Source organism: Ciconia boyciana, chromosome 5 (genome assembly GCF_034638445.1).
Source record: "Ciconia boyciana chromosome 5, ASM3463844v1, whole genome shotgun sequence".
Taxonomy (NCBI): Eukaryota; Metazoa; Chordata; class Aves; order Ciconiiformes; family Ciconiidae; genus Ciconia; species Ciconia boyciana.
The window spans coordinates 2,206,884-2,219,589 of record NC_132938.1 but is presented as its reverse complement, the minus strand read 5'-3'; the positions used below and the strand labels follow the sequence as shown (position 1 = coordinate 2,219,589).

The window sequence follows — 12,706 nt, the reverse complement described above, 5'->3', positions numbered from 1 at the left end:
AAGGGCAGGAGTAAAAGCTCACCAACTGAGAAAAGGAGAAGGTCAGTGCGAAAGAAGCAAATGATTCCCTAGAAGCCTGCCTTCTACTTGAATAATTATAATACTGTTGGATATGTGCCTTCAGTTATGAAGTCCTCCTGTGACAACTGCTGGGGGGTTTTTTTATTATTATTTTTAATAGATTTTCTGATAAATTGGTCTAATATTCATTTGGAAATTTCCATTCAGTAGCACAGATCTACCTTGATGGACTGAGCATTACCATTTGCAACCTTTACCACAAAAAAAGCAAGCCATGAGAGTTTTCATGAAGACATTAATTAAATTCTAAGAGAAGAGATCAGACACAAACTTAGAGAAAAGTCCAGAACACAGACCTGTTTCAATGTAAAAGAAACACATAAAATTCAGCATTTGAAATTGTTTTCTTTAAATGTGAATATTACCTACTAGATTAGCTAAATTGACACCTGAATTCTGTTTCATTCTTCTTATGCTAAAAAGCCAGAAAGGATGTGAATAAAAGCTTAAGATTTTTTTTTAATTTATTACAAGACTGCTAGTCCACATTGGAACTTAAAAAAGGTGAGTTCACTCTTGACTATTTATGGCACCTCAGTTGAATGTGGTTCCTATAGAAAACATAACACCTTCTTCAATCCATCCACAGAAACATAAATTACAGCCATCACAAATGAATCTTTATCCATCTCTTGTGTTCCATTAATTCCTATTGGAACTAATTCCAGTTGGAACTAATTATGTTCCAAAAAGCCATTAATTCTGCCACAGAGACAGTGGATTTACAAATTTCAGAGATAAGTTGAGGAAAACCCCTTCAAATCTGACTCACCTGTTCAAGAGACACCTGAATAATCACCATCCAAGGGCTGGGTTGTCACCTCCAGAGAGAGAGTTTGGGCCTTCCCTCTAATTCCCAATTACCAGGCAACCAAGCTTCCAGTGAACAGTTTATTTTCACCCTTACTAAGCCTGAGAACACGCAGAGCTGAAGACAGACTGAACTTCCCTTGCCTTTAAAGAGCGTTTGGTTAGGGGACTGCCAAGACCCCCTGGCAAAGCACCATGCAGACCCCAGTTAGCTTCAGCCCGTGAACAACAGGTAAACCCTTAAACTCTTCCTCCCTGGAAATGACAGCCCACTTCACTTGTAAAATGGGGTTCCAATTCAGCATTTTTTCTTTTACCCCTTAAACGCCCAGTTTTTCCTTTAAAATAAGCCACTTGCTCAAATGTCCGATTGCAAACTACAGAACATCCTTGGGGCAGCACCTCTGCATTTTTCAGGCACAGTTACAAAAACCTCAACTCTACATAGTAATCTCACAAATTTTAGCTTTTGGAAGGACAACAACTTCCAGAATTTCAGTACCATATGCCATCTTAAATCCTTCCAAAAAATAGCATCACTGAAATAAAAACATGGCGTAGCCTTCTATACAGGTCAGCGCTGTAAAGTAAATTACTTGGAATGGCAAGAATATTTCTGTCCGAGTTTAAAAAAGCTACAGCACTCCAAAGGAAGATGTTTATTGCTGATCATATGTAAATCACACCTCTGAAACTAGGACTCAACCAGGCAGAAACTGCTCTTCCAAATTAATTCCCTGCACAAAGTAAGTTTGTTTGGGCTTTGTATCTGGACTAAAGATAATCATCATAGCCTGCATGCATCTATTCAATCCTTATTGCATTCCCCTAGTTCCCATTGTTCATACTAATCAAGTCATTAAAAGACACAGCTCTGAAGTGTACGTTACAATAGCTCTGAAGGCAAAGCATTCCAGTAGTTATTTGGTAATTTAATTAAGGCCTATTATTGAAAATGTGGTTTAACAATATGCATCTTCAGAAAAGGGCAATTTTATTAATCCAACTGGATATTAATAGCATTAGGTACTGGCAATTAATAGCATTAGGTAAGGGACCCAGACTGAGGTTAGTAAACTAATTCCAAAAAAAAAAAAAAAGAGGTACTGATTTTATTTAGATATGCTGAGCATAGCTAATTAAGTGGGTGTTCTAGAGGATATTAGAATGGATGAGTAATGACAGCATTCAAGATGCACACAATGAACAAAAGACTAAACAACCGAACTGTGCACGTTATTCCTCATTCTCCCTTTTAAAATGACCTTCTTTAGCCTATGGTGAGCAATTCCTCTCAAAATCATTTAATTACTCGTATGCCTGTCAGAAACTTAAATTAAAATCCTTTTTCTATGCTGCAGCAGTTGCACCACAGACTTCCCTCACTCTACCCACAAGCGTGCCAGAGGAACCACTTCGCATGAAGAGAATCCTTCAGTTCCCAAAGCCTACTGATTAACTTGCTTTCAGAAAAAAAAACAAAAACAAAATAAAAAAAACACAAAACCAAAAAGTTGACTGGCAACCTAAAGAAAATATGACTGAGATAATAATTTCATTAAACCTTATAGCCAAACTTTGAATTTGAGCCTTTTTCCGCACAGTTTCAGCACAACTGGAGTGACATGTTGTTTGTCACAACACTGCAAGAAAAACCTGTTCATCATCTGAACAGGTTTCTTCTATCTGTAGCTTCATATCTTCATCTTTTACCAAAATATTTTATTATAGAATGAAAAAAGCACAATTCACAATCAACTGAGGTCAGCAAGAATCTTCCTTGGAGACAGAATTTAATTTGAACAAGTCTTGGGCAAATGGGGATAAAATGAGAGTAGAAAGATAAAGTACAACTGAGTTTCCACCTTGAGGAAATTTCTTTCCCAGAAGTACTTCCTCCTCCCAAACGCTCCCTTCGCACTTAGAGTTTTCAAAGCCCATTCATTTCGCATTAGAATTTGGAATAGGTTCGACCAGTCTTATTTTGGGAAAACAGAGCCAGAGATGCATCATATGCAGATTTCTTAAGAAGAAATTGGTGGAGAAATGCTAATGAGTTATGAAGCGATTACTACAAATAGCAATGTTCTAGAAGATTCAGAGTACAATTATATCCAGAGCTACTAAAGGCTCAAATACTCAGTCACCCAGAAGAGCAGGAAGGAATCAAAGTAGTATTACTACTGCTGAGAGTACTTACATAGCACCTTCCATGCAAAGGCCCAAAAATGTTCATAAACACTGATTCACAGCACTACTTTAGAATGTGCATGATAAATATTTATCTTCCTTTTACTAGGCACAGAGAACTTAGCGTACAACAATATAGCAAATCAGCGGCAGAGCTGATTCCCCGAGTAGTCCAATCTGACCAGAATGCACATCTCTTACTTGATGCTCTAAAATTTCATCTGTCTTCGCCTTTAGGTTATGAGAGAAAGTCAAAAAGAAGAACACCTACAGCATCACAAGCCGAGGAGATTAAAGCACGAATGAGAATGTGAAAGAAGAGATGAAATAAATGTTTGTATCACAATTAGATAATATGATACCCTTTAGCTATTTCAATATTTCATGTAAGTAGCTGTCTGTCACAGTGATGCTAGAGTATCATGAACATGGAAAGCAGTCTCCACAGTGGCAGACTGTAGAAGAAAGTGGCAGAACTCTAGAGAAAAGATATTTACAGAGTCAATTCCTGTTAAAACATAATTCAAATGATTTTGCAGCATGCACCTCCCCAATCTAAACAAGAAACATACTTCTTTTTTGTTTAGGCAAGCAGAAAAAAATATGACGGAAAAGCAAGAAACGCTCATCGTTAGTCTCCCAGCTCCATCCAGGTTTACCAGTTCTGATTTCCAGCTCACTGTTTGTCAATGTTTCTTGCCAAAATGCCCATAAACTATTGATCTGTCTGCAAAGCTGTTGGGGGGTGGGAAGGGAAGAGGATTTGAATTGGGGGTGGTGGGAGGGAGATGAAGCAGGACCCCCAAGAAAGGAATATACTTATAATTAGTCAGGAAATCTCCACTGAAACATGGTCCTCAGAAAACATCAGCAGTGTTCAATCCAAGGAATCTCATGTGAAAGAAAAAATTACCATCAATGACTGATTCTCCCAGGAAGGCAACCATCCTGAAAAACCAGCCACCAGTAAGCCAAAAGCTCTACAAATCAAGAAGCAATCCTACCACCCCAGCTTCAGAGCAGCCCACCCAGCAAATGCTCAGTGAAACCAATACATTTGCCCATTCTGATACCGCTATTTAAATCGTTCAGCTCTTGCACATCATCACAAGAACCCTGTCCATGGTTCTCTCAAACTGTGCTAGTTATACCAAGACATTTCATAAAATCTTCCCACAAAAACCTAAGACTTCTTTGGAGTTTGCTCTTTCAAAATCTCCTTCACAGAAAACCAAAAAATGCAAGTTTTACACAACTGCACATATCCACAACTGCACATATCCAAATTTTATGCTCTGAAATCAAAGAGAATCAAAAGCCAATCATGCTTAAGATACGGAAGTAACAGGACCTTAAGGAAAGATGATCCCTTCCTGAAGTCAAATACTTCCCACACAAGTAGGATTCTCCTGCTAGCACCCGAACTTGATTTGTGTTTTCACATAACAAATGCCCTGGCTCAAAGTAGCAGGGCTTAAGGCCCACACACTCATCAGCTGTAGTTCCTCATGCTTGCATACATACAGCTGTGCTATGCATTTACCATTGCTCTTTAAAGGAACCTGACACGCATTAACCAAACACTATAAAGGAAATAATCTCTCCTTTTCAAGGACAGCCAAGTTGCTAGGACCTCATGGGTTAGCAGCTGGAAGGAAGCAAAGGAAACAGGCAACAGCACATTCTGTTTCATTATTTCATTTTTAATCCTCATACCAAAGAGCAATATTAAAGAAACAGCACAATGGAAGAGATCTGCCACATATTAGCACTGTGCATACCAGGGCACAGGGTACACACCAAAGCAGTTGCAAGCAAGAAATAAATTAGGATTTAGTAAATGAGTATAATCATCTCTGAGGGCTTCCATATAATTAAACTCAAATGAAGAAAATCTAACAAGGCTTTTCCTCCTGAAATCCAACACAACAAGAGTTAGCTTTTGCTGCTAAATACATAATGAGAGGAAAAGACAAAAATAAGGCTGAACAACTACAACCACCCCCAGACAACACAGTGCCATTAACTTAAATGGCAGGAACAGCAGCTCCTGTTTGTCATTCTTAACTGATGCTACATCTCATAGAAAGAAAAATTAACGTTTCTCGATTTTGAACCCCTGAAAGTTTCAATATCCAGGCTTAGCTCTCCTTACTTTATTCTGACCCACAGACCATTGAAAATACCCCAGTAAAAATATCATACGATAGAACACAGCCCAACAAAGAAAAAGATCTAGAGATATATGGGAAAGAAAACTACCTAGATGAGTAATTCTAACAATCTGATTTTCCCAAAACATCAGAAATACACTATAATTTCTTCCAAACTCTTCATTTCATCTCATTTCTCCCTCCTAAAAAATCAGAGGTACATGGCCAGGTTAATTCAGTATAAATCTGCATTTCAGTTTCCTTATCCATCTGAACATGCAGCTGCAAAATCATCAACCCTGCAAAAACAGGCAGTGGGGCTCAGGACCAATTCTTCCAGCACCAGTGAGCATTTACACCAAATTAAGGTAATCTCCTAACAGTGCCAGAGGTAGATCCCTCTCTGAACTTGCCTTTGCTGGATTTCATCTTGCTAACTTCAGGACTTATTCTTCCCCATTTTGTCAAGAATATCCCCGATTCTAATACCATTTTCCAAAGCATTTATCACTTTCCCCAGCACAGCATTATCTACTTATTTTCTAGGTCTCACCACCTCCTAATCATGTGATTCATCAATAAGAATACTTAACAGGAATGAGCCAGGAAAAAACATCAAAAACTGTACCTGAAATGCCTTCCAAACTTTCTGCATATTTTCTTAGTTCGTCCCAAGATCAAAAACTCTTCTGAGGTCACGATACAATCATACTCCGCCACCCCTTTAGATGCTAGATTATCATCTTTAAGAGGGTAAGTGAACGAGTTTGAAATCAATTGTCCTTAACAGTCACACTGGGTATTTTCTTAACAATTTATTTCAAGTGGTTTCAAATAGTTTGTTCTAAATTCTTGCATTTCTGTGCTTTTATGGCCTATTCCTAGTGGATAAACAAGCATACAACATAAAAAACACAATTAATGAATAATTAAATAAACAGCATTTTATATTTCAGACAAGCATGAATTTGACTGTCTGTATACACAATTAGTTTTGAATACAAAGGCAGAAAAGTCCCCATCCTACAAACCCCAGGCACATTTGCTGAATAACTGGACCCAAAGCACATACAACCGAAATCCTTTCACTGGCGGTTTCTTCACAGCTGCACAACTTGTACTACATACTAAAAGGTTGTTCTTATTATTGCCCATTAGTTTATGTTCACATTGCATGTGGTCATAACTTTTAAAAAGCTATAAAAAGTTGTCACAAGTAGTACCTAAATCAAGCTTTCTAGCCTGTAGCGTGGCTTTGTCCCCGGTCTGGGAAGCCTTAGGAAGAAAGCTGAGGTGTAAGCTCCCTGCCATCACCCTGCAAGGACAGTGCAGTGCAAGCCTCATGCCACTTGGAGTCAGCAACCCACTGCTGCAGGGCAGGGTCTTCCCCAGCTGTGGGGAAGGAACCAGGAACATGGAGAAACAGGCACATATTTGCCTGTTAAAACATGGAATTGACCACTGTGTCCCTGGAGATTCAAGAAACAATTTTGCCAGAACACAAAGAATGTAGGTCACGCTGTCTTATACCTACCTGCTCATTTCATGGCACGGTTATCAGCTTGTCATGAACGGTCAAGGAAAAGCAAAGCAACCGTCGTGCAAAAGCACTTCACAGGCTACGTGCAAACTCAGAATTCCCTTAATGGTATGGAAATGCAACTGCATTTCACAATAACCCAACAGTTTAATTTATTGTGGCTTTATAGTCCATATCAACCCTACTTTGTGTGTCAGAACGCAAAGTAAAAAAAGCCTCATTCAAATGCAGAATAAGTTTTTAGATCAGAGGATTTTTTGGCCAGAAGCCCAGTACCACAAGTTGTATGAAAACTGTTAGCATTTAAGTCCTGCTACTGAAATCAGTAACAAAATTCCCATCGTCTGCAAATGGTTCAGCGCTAGAAGTTCATCTATGAACATACCAGTAAACAATACAGATTTCAAAAATATTATTCAAAAAAACATAACAATGATTCGGTGCTGTCAGGTATGAGAAACACAAATTATTTAAGCTGTACCTTGTTTTTTCAAGAAGGACTGGCATGCTAGCAGTCCTTTTCAGACCCATGCCATTCGCTTCTGCCATGAAGGTACCACCAACCAGTACATCAGGCACTACATAAATTCTGAACAGTTTTATTACTTTCGTGCAACGAAAGTTGGGCTCTCGAATGGCCACGAGAGATCAGAACCAGCGCAGCAGATCTCAAATACAACAAGGGAAGATTCATGACACAGTAAACTGTCAAGGAAAGCGTTCCAGAAAGGTAAGCTGTGTATTGACACAATAGCCACTGACGTTGCAAAGATTGCTAGCGCATTGTTTTGAATCTTTTAAAAATAGTAGTTTCCACTGTCAAGTTTATAACATCAATAGCTTTATGGAGTGTCCTAAAATGACAAGTGGAAAATCAATCATTGCTGATCTGCAACAAGTCTGCCTATTTTTTGCTCAGTTTCCTACGAAAGTAAGGCTTCCGAGGCTGACAGCGCTCTGTTCACAGTCACACCTCAGCTGTGGGCACTGTAAGGCAAGCTGAAAGCCGATTACTGTAATACACCTTAATGCCTGAAGCACAAGTTTTATTCATGTAATCACAGTGTAACTTTGGTGGGAAGGGACCTCTGGAGGTCACCCAGTCCAACCTCCTGCTCAAAGCAGGGCAAACTTCAAGGCTCCATCAGGTTGCTCAGGCCTCATCCTCTCAACTTGTGACTCTTTCCAAGGATGCAGGTTCTACCACCTCTGCAGGGTCCTGGTCCAGCACTTCACCACCCTCCTCATGAAAAACACATTTTCTTGTCTCCAGCTAGAATGTCTCCTCACTGTAACACATCACCACTGCGCCTGTCCTGTCACCGTGCACCTCCAAGAAGTGTCCTCCTCTGCCTTCTCCAAATCCCTCTTCTGGCAGGGAAGCACCACTGCCAGATCCTCACCTTCAGCCTCCTCCTCCTCCCCTGGACAAACCAGCCCAGCCTCCGCAGCTTCTCCTCAGGCACCATGTGCTCCAGCCCCCTGACCGTCTTGGTGGCCTCCACCACACTCAGGCCACTTTGTTGACCTCTCTCTTGTGCTGGCAGCCCAGAACAGGAGACAGGATCCAGCTGGGGCCAAGAAGAGGGCATATTCAGTTCCCTCCAGCTGCCAGTCATGCTCTTATTAATGCAGCCCAACGCATGGCAGGCCTTCATTGCTGCAAAGAGTGAGCTGTCAACTCACATTCAACTTGCTGTCCACCAGGTTCTCAGGCTCTTCTCTGAAGGGCCACGAGTTGGTACTGACGTACAGGGATTTTCTTTCTCAGTGAGAAAGACTCCACATTTTTCATAGCTAAAGCTCATGAGATTCCTCTTGGGCCATTAATCCAGCTTGTCAAGGTCTCTCTGAATGGCAGCCCTGCCCTCCAGCATATCATCCACTCCCTCCAACTTACTGTCATCCACAAACTCGATGCGAGTGCATTCACCCCATCCACCTGGGTCACCAGTGATGACATTATGCAGCATTAGCCCAAGGACTGACCCCTGAGGAACACCACCAGTTAGTTTTTGAACAGCTGATTAGGCTAACTGGGTAGTAGTACTTCAGGTCTTCTTTCCTGCCCTTCTTGAAAAAGAGCATAACTTCAACCTTTTTCCAGTTATCACAAATATCCCCCAGTCATCACAACCTTTCCAAGATGATAGAGACAGGCCTTTCATGACATCAGTCAGCTCCACCACCACCCTCAGATACACCCTGTCCAGCCCTATGGACTTGTGTATGTCCACTTTACCTAAGCAGTCACTTTCCTGAGTTGCCACCACACCTGGCTCTACCTCTCGCCCACAGGCTCTTCTACTAGAGACACAGGCTAAGATGGAAGATGTAAATGAAACTATGGGTTGGTCCCATTTATTTGGAACTGAACCTGGATTGCTCTTTCTATTAATTCAGAACTAATTATTTGGGATTTCATAGAATAGACCAGTTCGGAAGAGATCTCGAAAGATCATCTAGTCCAGCCTCTTGTGGGAAAGGGAGCCTAGACGAGAGCCTCATTTGCAATTAGAATAGAATAGAATAGTTCAGCTGGAAGGGAACTTACAACCATCATCTAGTCCAACTGCCTGAAAAAAGAACATACTAAATTCCTAATATCTGTTAACACTGCTAGAGCCACTCCAGCAATCTAACAGCTAATAATCAAAACTATTAACTTTCCTCCAAGCATCAACCTCTTCTCTACTTGGTCCAAATAAAGACAAAATTTAGTTTAAGTATCTGCCTGAGATTTCAGAACAGCTCATTTCACACAAGGTAGCTGAAACACCTTATTTTCATTCCTGTGCAAAAATCCCTTAACTGCTTGCTGTCCAAATCATAACTCCAATATGAACATTTAACAGAGTTCCTCAACACTATTATGTAATGAGAAGGTCAACTACTTCTTTATATGCTCAGCTTTGGACTACTGAAAAAGCAATAAGTCTAAAAATCCCCTGATTTTTAGATTTTTGTTTAGATCATATTTACAAGAGCTGTAATTTGTATTGTACTGTCCTCTGACTTTTACAAAAATGGTCATTCCTTTATCTTTACAACACTAAATTACCATTGAAATAAAATGTCCTCTGTCAGAAGTACCTTATTTTTATGTTTCTACTTAGCTTAAAAAAAAGAAAAGATAAAGAAAAATTTCTATTAACAATGCACTTTTGGGAGTGTGGCCATCAATTTGCAGCACTTAAGAATGAGAACCAAAGACTTGATGCTACTGGATCCTATGTGTAATACCGATGCTTACCTAAATATAGAATCAAAAACTTTGCAGGATAGGGCTTAAATCATCCTCATAATCAAAAATAAACAAAAAGAGGAAACAGACAAACTGTTTTCACTGATAAAACAAAAAATAACATAAACAGTAAAAAGTATCACTATGTTGGTTACAAAATTTCTTCTCACCCTTACAGCCTGATGCCAAAAGTTCCATAACATCTTTAAATTATCATAAACGGGCACTTTCACTGGAAGATACAGTCCCAGTCTCTCTTCAATAAGCAAAAACTTGAGGTATGAGTTGAGTAGATGTTTCTTAAGCCATTTTTAACCAGTTAACAGTCCACTGCCTAGCTGCGCTGGTTTGTTGTCTGTCGGAATATGTGACAAAACAACACAGAGGCAACATCAAGTAACCAGGGCACAGCGGCAGAGGTCACTTTGTTTGACAGGCAAGCAGGGGCTTGCTGATTTATATGGCACTTGTGAAACTACAGTCTTGCGTGTTGCAAGTTACAAACATAGGTTTTCAGTGTTATTCTCTCTCTGTCAGCTGAAATTGTAGCTAAAATAGCCTCTTGCAACAGAAATATATGATAAAGGTATAAGAGCAGCCATCCTACGACAGACAAGATCTGCCTGGCCTACTGTCTATCTGCACGTGCATCCCCTTGACCCAGACGAGCAGCAGTACACTAGCAACAAGCGTGGCTCAGCTCCATCTGGTATTCCCAGAGCTGAGCTCCGGTTGTCAGAGCAGCAATTAAACCACAGCGCAAAACAAACACAGAGAAGGAAGCAAGGGCCACCGTAAAACAACAAAACCTGACACCCAGAAAGGATCAAAATAAACTGACCTATGACGAATACCATGAAGGCAAAACAAGAAGCAGGAGGCAAGTTCACTGGTCCATAACATCATATACAACTTGGAATCATCAAGTTAACAGTGAAATTTGTCTGTAAATCAGCATTCAAATTAACTTAATTTCTACTTAAATATATACAAGAATACATGGCAGTGCAACAACTGTCCCTTCTATTCTGTGGCAAGTTAGCCTTCCTGAAAACATATGGTGAAGGTCCTTCAGCAGAAAGCTTTTGGAAACTGAATTAAGACTATGCTACCTGAGTCTCCATATTCATGTTTGTTGAGGCTGGACTTGCCTTTAACATGTCATATTTATTCACATGGCTGTTTCCATTCTTTGTCTTAGTTTCTATTATTTTCCCTGATAAGACTGAAACCTGTACCAAGCCCTGGTTCTTCCCAGGGAACATTTGTAAAAATTGATATAACATCAACCATAGTTTGTCATTTGGCTGTTGCACCGCCAAGCTCCTTCAGAGCTCTGGGACGAAGCTCTGGAGTGATCACTGCCTGATCTTTGCAACTTTTCATTTTGGGTTGTCCTCTTGTACCTTTCCTAATACAGAACTGCGGGTGTGACATCCATCAACATCTCCAGACCCAAGTGTCCGATATGAGCTGTTCAAGTACCCTGCACAAAGACACCTCCCAACAGTTTGAAAGAGTCAGAACTTGTGCAGGCACTACAAGCCCTTTACACTTCTGGAAACCACCATGAGAATAGCAGGACACTTAAGACCAGGTGCCAGAACAGTGCAATACCACAGGAATGAAGCTTCCTAATGCTCTCACAAGGGGCAAGTTCAGGAAGATGTTGATCCCAGAACGTGGGTGTGGCAGCACGTGATGGGACACCCATGATCTCCAGAAATCTCCTCTTCCCAATCTCCAGCATTGATATGAACACAGCAAAGTGCAGAGAGCCATGTACGATCCCTTCTAGGGCACGAATGGCCCCATAGGGCCACTCCAGCCCCACTGGCTCTGACTTCCCAGGAGGGTTAGTGGCCAAGCCAACTGCACCCACCCCTCTCCAGGGCTAAGACACAAAGGAAACAGGACAGTTACACACACACCGTTCTCCCTGGAGGGGAGGAAGAATCAGGCCAGTTACAGCCACCCTTCTCCCAGGGGAGAATGCAGGGGATAGAGAGGAATTAGGCCGGTCACAGCCCCCCTTTTCTCCGGGGCAGAAGAAAGGGAGGGAGCAGGTCAGTTGCATCCCCCCTTTTTCTGGGGCAGAAGAATCAGACAGTGATAGCCCCTTCCCAGGGCAGAAGGCGAGATCAGGCTAGTTTCCACCCCCACACACACCCCCGCAGGGAAGGAGAAACACGAGTGAACCTGCCAGTCACACCGCCCGTCCCCAAGGCCGGAGAGGGGCTGAGGGGCTACTCAGAGCAGCTACCACCTCCCTGCCGCGTTGCCCCCAAAGGCCGCCTGCCCGAACCCCTCCGCAGACCCCTTACTCACAGGAACCCGCTCCTCCTCTTCCTCTCCCGGCTCCATGGCAGCAAGCAAGCAGGCCGGTCGGTCGGCAGGCAGGCAGGCAGGCAGGCAGGCAGGCAGGCAGGCAGGCCGGCCGGCAGAACCCCTTCCCCTCACAGCGGCCGCGGCGGGCCCGCGCCAGCCCGCCCCGCCCTACTGCGCACGCGCCGCCGCCCTGCCAACCCGCCCCGTCGTTAGGGACTCACTCCCGCCCCGCGCATGCGCGGGCACCGCCTCCTTCGCGCGCCGCGAGTGACCGTTGGAGGGCGGGGCGGGCGCCGCCGAGCGGTGGCTGAGGGAGCGCGCGCCGGCGTTTTGGCGCGCAGAGCGGCGCTGAGTGCCCGG

The 12,706-nt window shown here is 42.3% G+C and overlaps 1 protein-coding gene across 6 annotated transcripts in view; it reads right to left on the bottom strand.

Moving 5' to 3' along the window:
* The window catches only part of ALMS1 (ALMS1 centrosome and basal body associated protein), a 72,586-nt gene extending 60,088 nt beyond the window's left edge, over positions 1 to 12,498 (bottom strand). For all 6 annotated transcript variants that reach the window (XM_072861665.1, XM_072861666.1, XM_072861669.1 and 3 more), the window contains exon 1: positions 12,347 to 12,498. In XM_072861665.1, the coding sequence (XP_072717766.1) occupies positions 12,347 to 12,382 (36 nt within the window). In that variant the 5' untranslated portion in view covers positions 12,383 to 12,498. The remainder of the gene's footprint in view (positions 1 to 12,346) is intronic.
* Positions 12,499 to 12,706: the final 208 nt, after the last annotated feature.